The sequence below is a fragment of the Epinephelus lanceolatus genome, chromosome 6 (genome assembly GCF_041903045.1).
Source record: "Epinephelus lanceolatus isolate andai-2023 chromosome 6, ASM4190304v1, whole genome shotgun sequence".
Lineage (NCBI taxonomy): Eukaryota > Metazoa > Chordata > Actinopteri > Perciformes > Serranidae > Epinephelus > Epinephelus lanceolatus.
Genome location: NC_135739.1, coordinates 19,681,039 through 19,699,136, shown reverse-complemented (window position 1 = coordinate 19,699,136; position 18,098 = coordinate 19,681,039). Strand labels below are relative to the sequence as shown.

Genomic DNA, 18,098 nt, shown 5'->3' with positions numbered 1-18,098 from the left:
AGTAGAGTATTTGTTGTGGTGCAGTTAGTATAATCTAATGAAACAATCTTCCCTGGGGTTTGTCCTGATGATGTTTGGGTGGCCTGGCAGATTCGCACAGCAACGTGTGGATGATAAGCATCTTAGAGAGGATAATGTCGTTCTGACATCTAGGCCTTGGGTAACCTTTTTTCTTTAAATCTACCCATCTGTATTGTTTTTAGAGAAGCAGACTGGACAGTGTCTGTATTAAAGAACAGAAATTATGCAACAAACAATACAGAATAAAAAGACAACACCACAAAGGCTATTTCCAAATATTTTTTTCTACTGTCCCTTTCTTCTCAGATCATGTCTCTTAACACTCCCACCTGGGCCAAACTTCCTGAATGATTTCTGTCAGATAAAATGAAACTTACATATGGAGTCATTCATCAGTGACCACAGTCAGACTGCACAGTAAAAATAGAGCAAAAACAAACAGAACAGAGCAGCGCCCAGCCAATACAGAGTGCACAGCCAAGGTCTACTGTTCCCACTCCATCTCCCTCTCCATCTACCCTCAGCTTGTCTCTTTCTTTCCATCTCTTTCCCCCATCTGTGCCTCCCTTGTCTTTGCACTTCTGTGCTTTGCTTTTTCTCTTTCACTTCCCTTGTCACTCTCCACAGCCCTTCAGGCATCCAGTGGTAAGGCTGGGCTGCAGTTGGCAGGCGTACAGAGCAGAGTCCTATCCTTATGCTGAACATAAAGACAGTGCTAAGAACGTCCCATATACATTGTATTATTTAGCCTGGAAATGTAAGTCGAAGCCTACATACATGACAATAACAGCGTACCAATAAAAAAAGTAGTTCACATTAATTATGTTGCATTTGTTTTCCAAAGAAGATGAAGCCTCATCACATAGAAATCCAAAGCTAATCACTTCCAGTTTTGTTAATGATTGTTTACATATACACAAATAATCCAATTAAACAGTAATCATGGCAATATGCGAGTGAAGTGGAGTAAACAGAATGCAATGTCTCTCACTGACACAGGAACATTATATCATGCAATCCAATTTTACTCTCAAGTTTTGATGAGCATTTTAGCCAATGAACACCATAATCTAACTTAGAACTAATAAGAAAGACAAATATCATGCACTATAAAGGGATGCTATGCGGACCTTGTATGCCCCAATCCAACACTGTGCCACCTCCGCCATTGTCCTCTGTAACCCGCTGCCATGCTTCTGCCCTGGCACATATAATGGGAATGGCTTGTCACCTCAACCGCCCTGCCTAGCTGAGATCATTCATTTTTTCCTCACAGAATTTCAAAAGGAGTGAGTAAGGAATGACGCTGGCAGTCTACTTCCTTTCCGTCACTCTTAAACCAAGATGTAAACAAGCCCAACCCAATTTGTGCCAATATACTTACACCTTTAAGAGAGGATTTTGGTGGACCAGCCTTTCTATTAGATCAGGGACTGCATCATTCCCTTTAGTGTCTTAGGACTTCGGGTTCATTCTTAAATCTCTTTCTTCCTCTGTATTTGCATCTCTACATTATTTGTGGGACATGCAAATGCAGGGAGTGTTTCAATTTCACTAGTCATTACATAGATATCATGTAATGTGCATATTTATCTCCATCATACATGCAGGGGATCATCTTTTTCAGAATGTAGTAAAGCTATGTGTGCACTACAAATTCAGGAATTCACAGTCAGTTACACATGGCACTTGAGTGACTTCTGTGGTTTGGCTGCAGTGAAAGACAAAGCATATGATGGTTGTCTGGATGTGCTTGTTGGAGGCAGTGTTTTAGAAAACAAAATATAAAAATTCAGTGCAATTTAGTCTAAAAAACTCTCAGCTAAATACTCTTCTGGCTACTTTTTGTCTTTTTCCTACAACCCAAGGAGGAGCTGACAAAGACGTCATTAGGATTTAGGTAAATAATAATGATAGGTGTATCCGCTTGGCCCTTGTTAGCTATGATCCAATTTTGACAGTCACCTTCAGAGCTGAATTATGGTGCAGACTAACAGCAAATAGAGCTTCTGGGTGTGCCCTCTCTCTGCCCATAATCCAGAGCCAAGGGACAGGATCAGTGACCGCAGAGAGGATGGAGGGGGAGGTTATAACACTCACCACAGCCATCAACTAGTCAGTCAATCTGCATCCACACACACACAGTCCCCTTCCTGAGGGTGACCACTGTAGCCGGGGGGGCAGGGAGCAAATGACAGAGAGGCTTTAACTCAATATGTCAGACTTCTGAGATATAACCATAGATTGGATTTTATCTCTTTGCAAACAGGTTGCATGTGATGTTGACCAGTATTGATATTGATGCATGGAAGATTTCCAGATGGGTCTAAGAAGAGAATCAAACTGTGGAATCCTGAGAAAGATGTTGTGATCTATTGTGGATAGTTACAATATTTTGTGTGTTTTTGTAGCTGAAATGTTTTTGTTCGGTGGCCCTGTGTGGCTGCTGCTCATTTTTTTGGCTGACAAGTTGCAGGCTCTTACTAGGAGATCTCCAACCACAGAAGTCTCTGCCAGAGCAAAAGTCCATGCATAAAAATCACTAACGGAGACTTGTAACTCACACCACCTCATGTCAAAAAGAGTATAACTATCCCTTCTACGTAAAAAGAGTCAATTGTTGCGATCGTAAAAATCAGGGCTGTTGAGCTATTGGTATCTGTAATGTGATTCAAGCAGGTGCTGTAAACTCTTGAGGATTACTATGCAACAGAGAGTAATAGAGATGTCGCACGTAGATTCCAACCTAGCCTAAATGAAGTCACTAAATGGTTATATAAATGTCTTCCGTGACGTTGACAGACCACTTTTCACTTCACTGTGGAAAATTCTTGAGTTGTATATTTTGGTTAAAACTTGTGCTTGGCTTATAACTGTGCCTATAATCAGAATCTAAACAGGCAGATTTGGTATAATCATAATCATCACAATCAAGCTTTGATCCCAATCATCTTGACTTGATGTGTTTGGACCCTGCAATGATGGCTGAGTGAAGGCACAACAAACAAATGCACTGTAAGTAGGCCATCCCTAAACAGTCGGTCTGCCTTTTCCTCACTTATACCCTATCATTACAGCTGGGTCTATTTATAAAAAACCCATAAATTCAGCTTGCCACATTGAAAGAGCCAAGTTACCAAGGAGTTTGTGGAACTGATGACTTTAAACCCTCACCACTCTCCCTCTTTTTACCTCTCTCCTTGTCTACTCTCTTGCTAACTTTCTTTTGCTTGCACTCTCCATCTGGTGCAGTCCCTACAAAATACAGGTCACTGCAAATCCACACTGCAAAGCTCAGTTAGCAGCTTTCTGAAGAACGCAAGGCTATTTATTCCCCTCGTCTTTCGCCACAGAAAGGCGGACCCTGGAGCATTCCTGTCACATTATTGGACTAAGCGCTAACACACTGTATGTACACAAAAGAACACACTTACGCACACATACCGGTGTCCCATTTCTCCTTTCTGACCTCCTCCTTTCCTTTTCTCTCTTCCTCTGTCTTCATACACCTACCCAGCTTGCTTTACTGAAAACACGGATAGGCAGTTTTTACCCATCTCAGCGTATTGAAATCAGCTGTCACCATCTGTGATAAGATATGGAGATGGAGCTCTTTCGACAGCTGAGTAGTGAAAGATTCTGCCCTATTGAACCCGCCCAAAAATTTACAAAAGGCACAATGACACCCAACCGAGCCCACCCTTGTGTTCTTGAGCAGCAGTGTAACTAACAGTGATACAGACCTCTTCCTGATGAGCACGCATGTAATAGAAATACAAGCCTCTACATGTCTGACTTGCCTGCCAAGCCCTTGGCAATGTGCCCTTTACTATACCTCTGAAGTAGCAAACAGACTGACACTAGGTCAACACTCGTATCCTACTTACTGAGGCTGTTCTGCAGCGCCATGGGACTGCAGGTGTCTGCGTCATTCCACAGGTAGCCTACATCATCTTACCCCAGCACACAGCTGCATATAGAGACGACGCATGCTGCTAAGGGACACGTTAGAAATCCCTCTGCTGCCACAGCACACCATAGCTCGACCTGTTCCTCTGTCCCTGTTCTGTCAGAGACTTGAATTAGTCAGATTCTGAAGCCAAAAATAAAAAGAGGAACACAGTAGCCTAATCCTGAACTCACATGAATAAGCTTAGACACACACTGCGTCTTTGCTTTGAACACACGAACAACAAAAACAAGGCATATACCTGTATTTTATGTTTTCATTATCATTTGGAAAAGAAAACGTCAGCCAACTTTGCACATTCTGCAGATGTTACACACAGACACCCAACCTCAGGCTGAAACTAGCTGTGAGAAACAAAATAGTTTCCAAGAAATGCGGCAAACACCCAAAACATTTGACGACACTTGACAGAGGTATTGAGAGATCAATTGAAACCTCCACAAAGTTGCTTTCATTATCTTCAAGGCAAAAACAGCCCCCGCACCCTCTGAAGTAATCGGCTAAAAATAAAATGCTCATATGTAGCTAACCACAAGACTAAGACATGAATGTATAAATAAGCCGTTGCAATTTCTTTGCCATTCATTGCCCACCACTTCATCGTTGTTGCCTTTACAAAACATTTTACATGTTTTAAAATATCTTGCTGGCTGCGTTTGTGATGTCACACACAGAGCAGCTTGCTTGATAAGCAAATTAGGAAACAACAGCAGTTCCTCTGAAGTGGTTCAGGTTGAGGACAAAGACAGCTACATTTATTAAAAACACAGACACACAATCATACAGCCTCTGCAGATAAAACCAACAGCTCTTTGGACTCGGGCTTAGCTGAGATAAGACTGATTTATAGTGTTGTTTGTGAGGATATTAATATTTAATAAAACACAAGCTAAGATTTAGCAGTTGAAAATAAATGTAATAAAGCTGAATATGAAAGCTGAGTCTGAGGAAACCCTTGAATCTCTCCTCTGAGAAATATTGGCACACCTATGATTGAGGCAATTATCTTTTCCTCCGCAGTTTCACACAATTGCATCCGCCAGGATGTGTAGACCAATTACCACTCAAGGCTGAGCAGGAGATGTAATTGGTCTTCCTTCCCCCACCCCCTTCTTGTCCTCAACCACTGTCAGCTCCGCAGTGGGGCTTGCAGAGTACCAACCATTAGCAGGGGGCCATATGGCCTTTTTCTTCCAAAGATGGCAGAGAGCCGTCCTGTGTGGACTGCCTAAGTGTTCTGAAGCACTTTAAGGAGGTATGGGATAAAAAAAAATTAACTTTAATGCAACATAATTTCTTTGTGGGGTTTTCTGTACAAAATAATTTAAGGATACTGGGACATGTCCTTCAAGTGAATAATTAAATGAAAGTAAATATTACACCTGTCGTTCAAATGCCATTCATTACGTTTAGACAGCACTGTGTGTTTATACCTTAATAATACCTGTATTCAGTCACATCTCCTCCCTTTAACATTTCTAAATATTTACTATAGATGAAATTGTGAGACAAGAAGCATTTTAATAAATGGAGATTTGACTCTTAAGCCTTCTCTGAGGAATTGGGATGTTAATTAGATTTCGAATATGACAGATGGGGACGCTGACTGCACTGAATATGCTGATGCTTGATCCACAGCATAGTGCTGTTGGCAGGCCCAACACCACCAGTGGGCTTCCAGATGCTGCACACACACCCACCACACGTCTACACACCTCCCCTGTCAATGTGCCCATTACAACTGATATTGTTACACACAGTGTTTCAACACCATTACTCTGCAATGCTCATAAAGGTAATATTTAATAGCTCTATTGTGCTTTTTTAAATAAATAATAGTCATGCAAGATCAAATATGTTAATAAATTTAATATAATTATATTGTGTTCCATGTCACTTCCTGAGTTTGATCTTGAAGATTTAATTCAAAAGGCTGCCTGGTTGCGTTCGTCTTTTTAATGAGATGTCACTTGAATTTATATTCTGCACAGAGGCTTTGTAGTTCAGTGATGAACTGTGGCATGCAAAACGTCTGATGAAAATTGGTCCCTGACTGTTTTGTTTTAGTTATCTGTCTAATTATTTATCCACTTGCGGTAGAAAAATGACTTGTTATTTTCAATGTTCTTATTAAGTGTTATCTGAGAAGAAAGTAAAGTAAAGCCTTAAAAATATATAAAATTAAAATAGACTTTCAACAGTCACTTGTTCAGAAAGCTACACTCAAACTAAAGTTGATGCCCCATCTACTTGTTCTGCAGGGTCACAGAGTACATTTTCTGTCGGACATCCCATAACCCTCCAGCAGGTGAATATTTAGGCTTTACGTTTCCACTCTTTAGTCTGCTTATTTCAGGCCATTCCTGAAGACCTGAGTCACAACATGTGGCTTAAGGCTTTTAAAGCATGGAAGGACGTGTATACATTATTTTACAATGGGGAAATTACTTGCTCGTTAGGCCACTGCAAGAACACGACAGCATTCAGACCAAAGTAAATCACAGAAATGGAAAAAGGGAAACAAGCACGGGGAGGAACTTCTAAGTGAAGTGCATATGTGTGTAGTTTCAATGTTCCTATGTATGATAACTTTTTTCCACCACCCAGACATTAGTCATGTAGAGAGAGCTTGGTCCTGCCGCTAGTGTGGAAGATTTTGTCAAGGTCCGGCCAAGGTGGTACTTTATGGAAGAAACAGCTCTGAAATTATTGCCTCAGCCCGATTATTTTATATGTGACTCAATACATCTCGTCATGTCAAAATATTAATCAAAATGGCATAATATCCAACAACAAATACTGTGATATTGACCTTCACCATATCTAACCAGTTCTAATTGTTTACCTTTACAGTGACATGATGACACTAGTTTCACATGGTCACAGACACAAACCAGGGTGGGCGGTATTAATATTAGTGTGCAATGACAGGAAAGGTAAGCAGAGGCAGTCATGGCTGATATTACTCAGCCAGACAGTCAAGTAAGTTAAGAATGTGGTTAGTTAGTTGCTATGCAATTAAGTATGGGAAAAGACAAGCTCTAACCTATATCAGGATGCCAGCATAAAAAGCCAAGACAATACCTGTCACCTATCAGGAATACTGCATCAATATAGACCAATCGACCAAAACATTAAAACCACTGACAGGTGAAGTGAACAACATTGATCATTTTGTTACAATGCAATGTTCTTTTGGGAAACCTTAGGCTCTGACATTTATGTGGATGCCACCTGACACACTCCACCCACCCAAACACTAGTGCAGACCAGGTACACCCCCTCATGGCAACGGCACTCCCCAGTAGCAGTGGCCCCCCAGCAGGACAATGTGCCATGCCACACCACAAAAACTGCGTAGCCAGAAGAACATGACAGAGACCTCAAGGCATTGATCTGGCCTCCAACCTCCCCAAATCCCAGTCTAATCAAACATCTGTGGGATGTGCTAGTACCCCACTTCACAAGCCACAGCCAACGCCCTTGTGCCAGACACCCTCCAGAGGTCCCGTGTCCATGCCTTGACAGGTCAGAGCCAAGTCAGGCCCAAGGAGGACCCACCACCATGGATTGGGTAGCTCTGGAGTACCAGCACGTCCCACAAATGTTCGATTAGATTGGGATCTGGGGTATTTAGAGGCAACGTCGACACCTTGAGCTCTTTGTCCCATTCCTGGGGTCATTCCTGAGCAGTTTTTGTGTGTGGGGGCCACTACCATCGACAAGTGCTGTTGCCATGAGGGGGTTTGTTTTGTCTACACCAAGAAGCATCCACATGAATGCCAGGACCCACGGCTTCCCAGCAGAACACTGCACTGCAACAAGATGATCAATGTTAATCACTTCACCCACCAATGGTTTTGATGTTTCAGCTGATCGGCGTATGTCCCCGCATTAAATCAGAGCTGCAACTAAGGACTGTTTTCATTGTCGATAAATCTGCTGATGGCTTTCTTGATTAGCTGATTAGTTTTGTCTCTTAAATGTTAGAAAACAGAGAAAAATGTCAATCAGTGTTTCCCGAAGCTCAAGATGATGTCTTCAAATGTCTCACTTTGCCTACAACCCAAAGACATTTATGTTACTCTCATAGACGAGTAAAGTAGTCAGAAAACATTCACGTTTAAGAAGCTAGAATTAGACAGCTGTTCAACTAATTGATTAATGGTTGCAGCTCTACTTTAAATACATTTGTGGCTGTATTATACTACTTCACCTATCACTGGCAGTATGGCTGTACTGTACTGTACTGTAGCCATAAATTGTGCACCACCACGGAGGGCACATAATAACAGTAATGATACACTGGTAATTTGGATAAACTGTAGTTGCCCCCTTCTAGACAATTCCAGCTGGATTTATTACAAGGACTAAAGAGTCTGCAACAAAACTCCACAATGTGTGGAGCTTTTTTGTGTGTGTGAAATCCAAGAGAGCCTTGTTGACTCCAATAAAACAACAAGAAGCCACTGACATGTAGGTTAGTCACATTATCAACCAGGCCTGGGCACATTGCACTGCAACAAGTCAGCCTACATTCTCAGCTCATTCACACACTAACTAGATGCAACTATGTTTCTGTAACACTGACCAGACAGGCGACATGCTGTTACAACAATTATCATTGCAGTCAGCCAGGACGGTTGTGAAAGGCAGCTAGTAAGCTATCTCCATTTTGTCTTAAAATGGGACCTTAGAAACTCCTCTCAACAGAGAACGGTTAAACTGGTTAACGTTACGAGACGTTGACTGAATAACTTCCTATAGCAGTACTGTCAATGCAGTGTCTAGTAGCCATAAACACGAAACACATATATATTGACAACAGTAAACCAAAAATATTTCCACATATACATTACTTTTAAATATAACGTTACAGCTTGAATGAGCAGGCTCGTACAAAGCCAAGTGTACAGGCAAACAGCTTTTAACGTTCGTTACCTTTACCGGCTGTTTTTCTCATTGTCTCGGAGTAATCCTTGACTGCATTCCCCACGATTCAACCAACTGCTGGAAAAAATAAAAATAAATGAAAACCAAGACGCAGCTTTTCAGTTTGTGGTTAGCTTTTTCCCTTTGATGAAACCAGCACTGACTCGTATGAACGAGGCTAACAACGGTGGAGTCCCAGACAGACAAAGCTCAGAGTTGAGTCAGTTTGACGGTTTGAAAACCGTTTGGAAAAAGAAAAAATGAACCGACAAAATAACCGTCTCGTACGCTTAAATTACACAAAGAGGAGCAGCCTCTGAGATAAAATAGACCCGGAGGTCCACTCTTTCCTGACAGACTGTGTGGTTTCACACCGGCTAACCAGCTAGCCTGTCGCTACTTCCTTTCTCTATGCCTAAATAACAGAAGCAGTCTGGGCGGTGAAAAAAAAGTTGAGGAAAAAGGCAGCAGCCAGATTCAGTACAATGAAGGCACCCTGTTGCTCCGGGCCGTTTGTGACACAGCAGCGACCTCTGCAGGTTCACAGTGGCGGTACGTCACGGTGCCACAAAGGCTCACTTCTGTCCCCATGAATTACTTCCTCATAGTTTCCTCTTCTTTATCATACAAACACGGAATTATTCAAAGTAAACTTTTAATATCCACACTAAAATAACAACAACAATATTTATTTTATCTTGTTTTCTTTTCTTTTCTTTTCTTTATTTATTTATTGCATTTTTGGGACAAATTGACAAAAATATTTTTTTTCTTCTTTTTCTTCTTCGTCTTTTTTTAACAGACCCCGTACTTTATTATTATTTTTATTTAATTTTATTTATTTATTGCATTTTTGGGGCAAAATCAAAATTGACAAAGATCATTTTTTTTCTTTTTCGTATTTTTAGCAGACTCCATAGTTTGCTTTTACTTTGTTTAATTTTTTTTATTCATGTATTTATTTATTTCGTTAGTCAGTTAGGTATTGCATTTTGGGGGCAATTTTTTTTTCTTTTTCTTCTTTTTTTTAAACATTACCCATAGTTTATTTTCATTTTGTTTTATTTATTTATCTATGTATTGAATTTTGGGGGACAAACATGACAAAAATCGTTTTTTCGAAATATTTTTTTTCCTTCTTTTTCTTCTTCTTCTTCTTCTTCTTCTTTTTTTTAACAGACCCCGTACTTTATTTTTTTATTTAATTTTATTTATCTATTGCAAAATATATGGCAAAATTGACGAAAGTCGGGGGGGGGGGGGGGGGTTCTTTTTCTTCTTCGTATTTTTAACAGACCCCATAGTTTGCCTTTATTATTCATGTATTTATTTATTTTGTTAGTTAGTTAGTTAGTTCTTTTTTTAACAGACCCCATAGTTTATTTTTATTTTGTTTTATTTATTTATGTATTTATTTGTTTGTTTATTTTTGAAACATTGGCCCCTGCCAAACTGTTGAGATGCTGCAGATGGTATGTGTAAAACAGAAACAAAAAGAAAAAAAAATACAAAGTATGTATTGTCATAATCCTTGTAATATGTTAGTATACCAACATACATCAATTTGTTACCATGGAATTAGAAATATAACCAGTATAATTATCATTTCCATATACTTGTTCATCACAGTTCATTACTGCACCATTACAGTACTTTGAAAACATCTCAGAGGTAATGAAAAATCATACTGATACACTTTTTTCCATCAAATATATAATGAAATAACATTAAATATATGGTAGTAATGTTAGTGAATAAAAATAATAAGAGCAATGATAATAATAATAATAATAATAATAATAATAATACATCAGTCATCAAAGACACTTAACATAGAGTAGGATTTTTAAAAACACATTAATCATCTTTCTTTCATGTTTTACAAAAATTGTATAATTTTAGCATCACTACCTTTTACCGTAAAATGCCAATTCAATCATTTCATTGAGCATGGCTTTATACTGTAAAAAAGTATACTTATGAAACTATTTGAGCATACATATTAGGGATAAGTTATCTGTATCATTCAACAACAATGAATGATAAGGAGGTTTTTTTTTAAATTTCATAGCAAATAGTCAGTTTTAGTTCCACTAGCATAGTTTTACTACCTTTACCATAAAAGATCAAATTAATTGTTTGTTAGCGCATGTTTTTAAAAACCATTTGACCATCACTAGACTTTTATTTTTGTATAAAGTTAGGCTTCTAAAATCTGTTCAGTAACACTTCTGAAACTACAACATGTCAAAAATATGCCTACCTAGAATGGATCTGCATGGAGAACAGAGAGGAAGAGTGAGAGCAAGGGGAGGAGGAGGAGGAGCAGGAAGAGGAGGAAGAAGAGGAAGCTGGTGATAGCCCTGGCCGAAGGCATTATGTTTTCAAGTTGTCCATCTATCTGTATGTATGTCCATCGATCCATCCGTACACACATACGAACGTACATCCCATCCTTGTGAACACGATATCTCAAGATTGGCTCAAGGGAAATTCTTCAAATTTGGCACAGGGTTGACTTGGATTCAAAGATGAACTTATTAGATTTTGGTGGTCAGGGGTCAAAGGTCAAGGTCAGTGACCTTGCATCTGTCTAATTCTCGTGAACATAATATCTCAAGAACACCTTAAGGAAATTTCCTTAAATTCGACATCCACTTGGACTGAAGAATAAATTCATTCGAATTCTGTGGTCAAAAGTGAAGGTCAGTGTGACCTCATAAGATATGTTTTTGGCCATAATTATGACAAAACTTCACACAAATGTCTAATAGTATAAAGAAATGAAGTGATGACATTTTATATCCAAAAGGTTAACTTCCCTGTGACATGATAATATTCTGCATAAAACACTTTTCTGACTATTACTTAATGTCATATCTCAGGAACAGAAGGGAAATATTTGGTCAGATACTGAACTCTTTTTGGGTGCCCACCTTGCAGCTGTGCTGATTGTATAGATTGTCTGTGCTGTAGGGGGGGGCAATGAGTGTGGTGCATCCATGTTTTCACAGACATGGGTGTAAACTGTAAGAGAAACTTGATTGGTGCATGGAGCATGGGTACAGATCCCGGGGGGGATGGGGGGACATGTCCCCCCCAAATTCTGAAAAACATAAATTGTCCCCCCAATTCTAAATAGCTTAAATGATTGAAATTGAACAAATGTATATAGTAGTCCTATATACTCGGAGAAAGGGAAGATGATGAGGAGAATTGGGAATCCGTGAGAGGCGAGAGATGAGAACGTGAGTGGACATGACATGCCTGAGACCCTGAAACTAGAAGTAGCATTAACTAACAGCGAAGCAGTGAAAAGGAGGGTGATGGCTGGTTCCATGTAGTACTGGCTGTTTAAGAGAAATAAACAGTAAAGGTAAGCATATGATTCTCTTTGTAGTGCTTTTTGAATGACTTGGTGATGGTGATGAGCCTCTATGAATTTGTGAAATATGCTGGCAATCTCAAGCGCTCTGTGGGCATGATTTGCACGCGTGCAATTAAAAAAAAAATCACAGCTGATTGTGCCCCCCCCCAAACTTGTCATCAGATCTGCACCCATGGCATGGAGGCATACAACTGCGGGGCTGTCTAGTTCAGTTACACATGGAATATACGTCTTTACCTTATTACAGTTTTTCTCAATTGCTAAAACACATTTCACAAAACTTTCCTCCATTTTCCCAAAACTCTAAACACAACACACTTTTCTAAAGCTACATAAACAAAACCACACCTTCTCTCTTCAAAACTTTACAGACTACAACAAAACAACTGAAAACACAATGTTCAGTGTGTGAGAATGTTCTTTTTTTCACAACTGCCAAAGCACATTTTTAGAAACCTTACAGTATCTGTTCTCAGAATATATCACTGTAGAGTATTGGGCATTCATAGATTTGTGTGTTTCATATGAACAGTATGTAAATCTACAGAAAATACAGTATGTACACTACTGTACTGCATCACAACTCAATGCAAACACTACAGAGGATCCATTATACACAACAATACTCACTGAAAACAATGTTCAGGGTGTGATGTTTTTTATTTATTTATGGAACTATACAACACACACACACTCCACAATCATTGTGCGGCATCACGTCGTCAAGCTGGGTCCGGCCACAGGACCTCATCTACATCGCAGGCAATATTGTCCCTTGCCAGGCAACGTGGGAAGAATGCCCTGGCATGGCGGATCCATCCTTGGAAGGCCTCCACAGGCACGTCGTCACAGGCCAGGTCCATAGCCCTGAGAAGGTTCTCTCTTGTGTAAGGTTGGCGGTCATACACCTTCCACCTCCATGACGAGAAAAACTCTTCTATGGGGTTGAGGAAAGGTGAGTAGGGTGGCAGACAGACATTGAGGAATTGTTGGTTGATGTTAAACCACTCTCTAATCTGGTTAGTTCGATGGAAACAAACATTGTCCCAAATGATAACATAAATGGGATGATATGCAGGCCCAGGATTCTGTTGCTGGCGGTCCAGGAGGATGTCTCGTAGCTCTGCCTGGAAGGTGAGGAGACGTTGGGTGTTGTATGAGCCAAGGACAGCATGCCGGTGGACAAGCCCCTCTGAACTCATGGCAGCACAAAGAGTGATGTTAACCCCGCATTGGCCAGGAACCTCAACAATAGCTCTTTGGCCAATGATGTTACGGCCTCTTCGCCTTCGTTTCATGAGGTTGAACCCAGCCTCATCCAGGAAGATGTACTCATGAGGTCTGGCCATCGAGTCCAACCGGAATATCCTCTGTGAAAATGTGAAAGTGTTCAGGTGTTCAGAACAACAGTCAATCCAGTAGCACAGTATTGTACAGTAATAGTGTAGGCCACTGAGCAACACAGTATGTGCATCCACTGTACTGTGAACATGGATGTATACTTACTTGCACATACTTGTAACGCAGGTCTTTGATTCGATCAGAGTTGCGCTCAAAGGGTACCCTATAGGCCTGCTTCATGCACACCCTTTGGCACCGGAGAACTCTGTCTAATGTGGCCAAGCTGACATTGTCAGTGCTCTCAAAGTTGACATTGTCAGCAATGACTCTGTCCCTGATTTCTCGAAGTCTGATGGTGTTGTTCTCCCGTACCATATCCACAATGAGGGTTTCGTGTGCTGGTGTAAATATGGCAACCCTTCCACCTCCATGTGGCATTCTTTCAACTCTAGAGAAACAAACATGCATTACAGTACTGACTTGTATGTACTCTACTGTAAAAACATGCATTCAGTAGAAGCATCAATTGACATGTTTTGCAATATAGCAACTGAGATGAAACCAATTGTATGCCACTATACTGTAAAAATCTACTGTAGTGACCAACACAGCAATACAGTACAATACCTGTTGTGTTCTCCGAATGCCCGGATATTGGTGGCCACTGAGAACCTACTCAAGTTTGGACGGACTCTTAGTCCTGCTTCAGCCATTGTCATGCCATGGACAATGACATGGTCAATGACTGTTGCTCGCATCTCGTCTGTAATGATGGTGCGAGTTTGTCTTGCTCTCCCTCCTGGGCCTGCTCCTCTCTCTCCTGAGCCTGCTCCTCTCCCTCCTGGGCCTGCTCCTCTCCCTCCATGGCCTGCTCCTCTTCCTCCTCTGACTCAAACTCCTCTTCCTCTGACTCTGCCTTCGTCCATTGTGTTCGTTTGGAACCTTCAGCAAACTGTGCACTCTGAACTGGCTTTTATAGGTGTGGTCACATCATTTGCAACAAGTGTCTTCAATTTTGAGTCGTTATGTTTAATGAATGAAGCCAGGTGTGTTCATTGTGTTCAAATTTTGCTGACTGTGGCAAGCATTTTGCATCACATGAGCTTTAATTTGATAATTTGAGCAAACTTTTTTGCAACTTGTGTTTTAGCAAGACAAAATGTATTTAGATTTATGAGAAAAGGAGGATTGTGTTTTGTGAATTGTGTCTTAATGTGAAATGTGTTTATGGTTTTGGCAAATGGGGGCTAGTTTTCTTAAACGTGTTTAGAGAACTGGTCATTTGGTTTAGAGAATTGGCTTTTGTGTTTTAGCAATTGGGAAAAACTGTAACTCTGCATCCCTGTGCATTTTTTTTTTTACAGATAATGGATTCAAATCCCACTTGAAGTCGAGTGTGCCATACATGGTGACAATGAGAGCATGGAGCGAATTGTGTGACTGTGGCCTGTTTACACAAACCAACAGCCACATCTGTGTGATGAGACGTATGAAACCCTACACCTGCAGGGAGGGGCACCTTTCCATCTGATTGGGAGTTCCTGTTTTTCTCTTGAAGTCTACTTTCTGAGAAATATTGAGTAAAAACATCGACTCTAATGTGAGGATTTTGTAAGATTTTTGGTTAGGTGCCATGCTCTCGTAAGTGCAAGTGCGATTCTTGCCACATATTGTTCAAAAATATTGAGTCAACACACGTGTTGAAAGAGGGAGCTCGGTCAGTGGGATTTCATTTTTTGTAGTAAAATCTGCGTGATTTCCTCACATGTCTTCAGAAAAGTGATGGAAAATTCATAAATATCTGTGAGAATAAAACACATTTTGGGGAAATACATAGGAGATACCTGTCAGACTTCTAAGACTATGAAATTTTAGAATTGTGGGCAACTGGGAAATTTTCACAGTTTCTTTGTTTCTTCTCAAGGTGATAGAACAAAAGTGACAGCAATCTTGCTGTTGAATATCATGTTTGGGTGTGTGTGTGTGTGTGTGTGTGTGTGTGTTTTGGGTGTGGTGTGTGAATACCTAACCTTGTCTGGCTTACTTCCCCATCAAAAATGTGGTGCAAAACTCTGTAGTCAGCAACATCTTCTCAGTCACTCAGCATCACCACCAGCAGCCAGAGTAAGTACTCTCCTCTGCACAGCATTCACATCACTCCACAGCCATAGAGCAATAATAATAACCTGAAAATGGATTTTAACAACCAAAACAGGATAAACTTAGAATACAATGTAAAATATATCTTAATTGTTAAACACATTTCATAACTTTCGCAGCATAGAGCACCTTATATGGATGTTTTGTTTTATTCTTTGTTTGCTTTTTGTTTTGCTCAGATTTTATTTAAAACAATATGAACATTGCAAAAAATCTTTTTCATTCTTCAGTCATTTTGATTCATTTATTTTGATTGACATCATCACTGAAGAAAAAAAGTGATGCTTTTGCCATTTTGCTATTATTTATAGCGCAGTAATTCATTGCTGCAGCACTGTTTGGGAATTTTAAGAAAACATGCATTTTTCCTTCATGTGGTGATTCACAGTTTTTCCTTATTGCATACACACAAAATGACACTATGCACACAATTCTAAAAACCTGAAGCTCACGTATTACAGTAACAGTATGACTCTGCAAAGCTGGGTTGTGACTTAACCCCGGCTGGAGATCACTGATAGACAAATGTTCATTGTATCCTGCCCTCATACAAAGATGAGTCCAAAACATATATAAACTCTTTTGATGGCAGTGTTTTACATTCGCCACACCTGTTTTTGACTGATGCTCTGTAAAAGATATTTGTTTCATAGCTGTGTGTATCATTTTGGTGGAAAGAATCAGAGTTTTGACAAAATGGTTAACTATTTTCAGGTTGTGTTTAGAGTTCTGAGAAACTGAGCTGCAGTTTTAGGAAACATTTTTAAGTGACTGGGAAAAAGGGTCATGCCTTTGCAGCTGCTTACTCATCCTGTGTTAACCACAGTTAGGTGGACGGTTGTGGCACACGAGGGAGGCATTTAAATGAGGGCTTTTAAACTCAATGAAGCACTGTAATGAGGGAGCAGTACAGTCAGGACAATAAGGGGAATTGTCTTTATATTCACATTGATGCTGAATTTAAACTACTTCTTCTTTTGTCTTCTCAGGTGTGTGTTGTGAACAGGCAGAGTGTGATGATAGCCTGTTTGATCACAGGAGTTCCACACTAATTCCCACTCAGCTCGTACCAGCTTGGTTCTGCCTGTTCCCACCCACAGCCTTGATCACTCACTGGCACCGCCTACGTGGTCAACATCTTCATGTCAGGCAGCCAGACATTTCGCCTCACCCCTGCTCAATGGCTTCTCAGGGAGGGGATGCTGTTTGTGGCCTCGGCCACCGAGATCAGCTATTTGATCTCGAGGCATTACAGCCACAGCCCTTCTCCCTCTTTCGATGGTGCCCAGAACCACAGAGCTCACCAACGCAGACACTCCTGGCAATTCATTATAGATTTTTAGAATGGCGAACAAGCGTTTACCTTTAGACTAGATACTTTTTCTTAACTGTTAACACAACAACACAACAGCTTCATACAATGAGCCAAATAGAATGGTTAAGTTTCTGCTCAGAACGGCATCTTGCTCATTAAACTCCAACTCTGCATTTCCAAATGCAAAAAAAACCTTTCTCTACATGCACTAACTATTAAAACATGGCGGAACAGACTCATACCAAATTATTCTAACCAAACACCAGCATGTGGTTCCAACTCAAGAGGAACAGTCAGTGCTGACTTTCAAAATTTCAAAATACAAAGAGTTGATGACATTACCAAACAGCACATGATGCTGTGCTCATTGTGTTTAGAGTTTTGAAGATGTGAGCACAGATTGGACATAAGGATGTGAGCAATTGTAAAAAACTGGGGAACTGTCATCACCATAGTTGGGGTTCTTTCTGCTCTGCTGGGGGCCACTGTTCCTGCTGTTACTGTCCCACCAGTGTGCACTGCTGTCCAGCACTGATCTTCACATCACCCTGGCTGTCCTTAACTCAGGCCATTATTTATAGCCTGGGCAGCAGTGAGATGAGGAAGACTATCACTAAGCTGCTGTGCTGCTGCTGCTGCTGCTGCTGTTGCATGAAGGCTGGCCTCTGTCACCCAGACAAATTCACATCCAAGGAGACCAGCAGCACCTCAGGGAGCAGGAGGGACAGTCTGAGGAACAGTTTTATGAGATAATCATTAATCTGACCACCATCTTCTGAGTTTGAATGTTCAGTAGAACTGAAGAAGCCTCCTGGATTAGAGTTGAAACGTCTTCAAGAAACTCAAGCAAGCCCAGTTATCTCCAATATAGCACTTAGGATTACCATGACCTGGATGACTGAGAATCTTCATCAAAATGTTCAATACTTTCCCTGCAGGTACTTGCACTGATGATCACAAACTGTCGGAAA

At 40.5% G+C, this 18,098-nt stretch overlaps 2 protein-coding genes across 10 annotated transcripts in view; both read right to left on the bottom strand.

The window, feature by feature from the left end:
- LOC117253627 (myosin IXB) overlaps positions 1-9,072 on the bottom strand; it is a 60,375-nt gene extending 51,303 nt beyond the window's left edge. For all 9 annotated transcript variants that reach the window (XM_033621190.2, XM_033621191.2, XM_033621193.2 and 6 more), the window contains exon 1: positions 8,933-9,072. The gene's annotated coding sequence lies outside the window, so the exon portion shown is untranslated. The remainder of the gene's footprint in view (positions 1-8,932) is intronic.
- A 3,939-nt stretch (positions 9,073-13,011) lies between these two features.
- Positions 13,012-13,670, bottom strand: LOC144463742 (uncharacterized). The gene has a single exon (XM_078169145.1). It carries the CDS (start codon positions 13,658-13,660, stop codon positions 13,034-13,036), a length of 627 nt encoding a protein of 208 aa, XP_078025271.1. The 5' UTR covers positions 13,661-13,670; the 3' UTR covers positions 13,012-13,033.
- Positions 13,671-18,098: the final 4,428 nt, after the last annotated feature.

Bases quoted from the DNA above. Each gene is read 5' to 3' on its own strand.
- LOC144463742 (XM_078169145.1), bottom strand. From the start codon at position 13,660: ATGGCCAGACCTCATGAGTACATCTTCCTGGATGAGGCTGGGTTCAAC.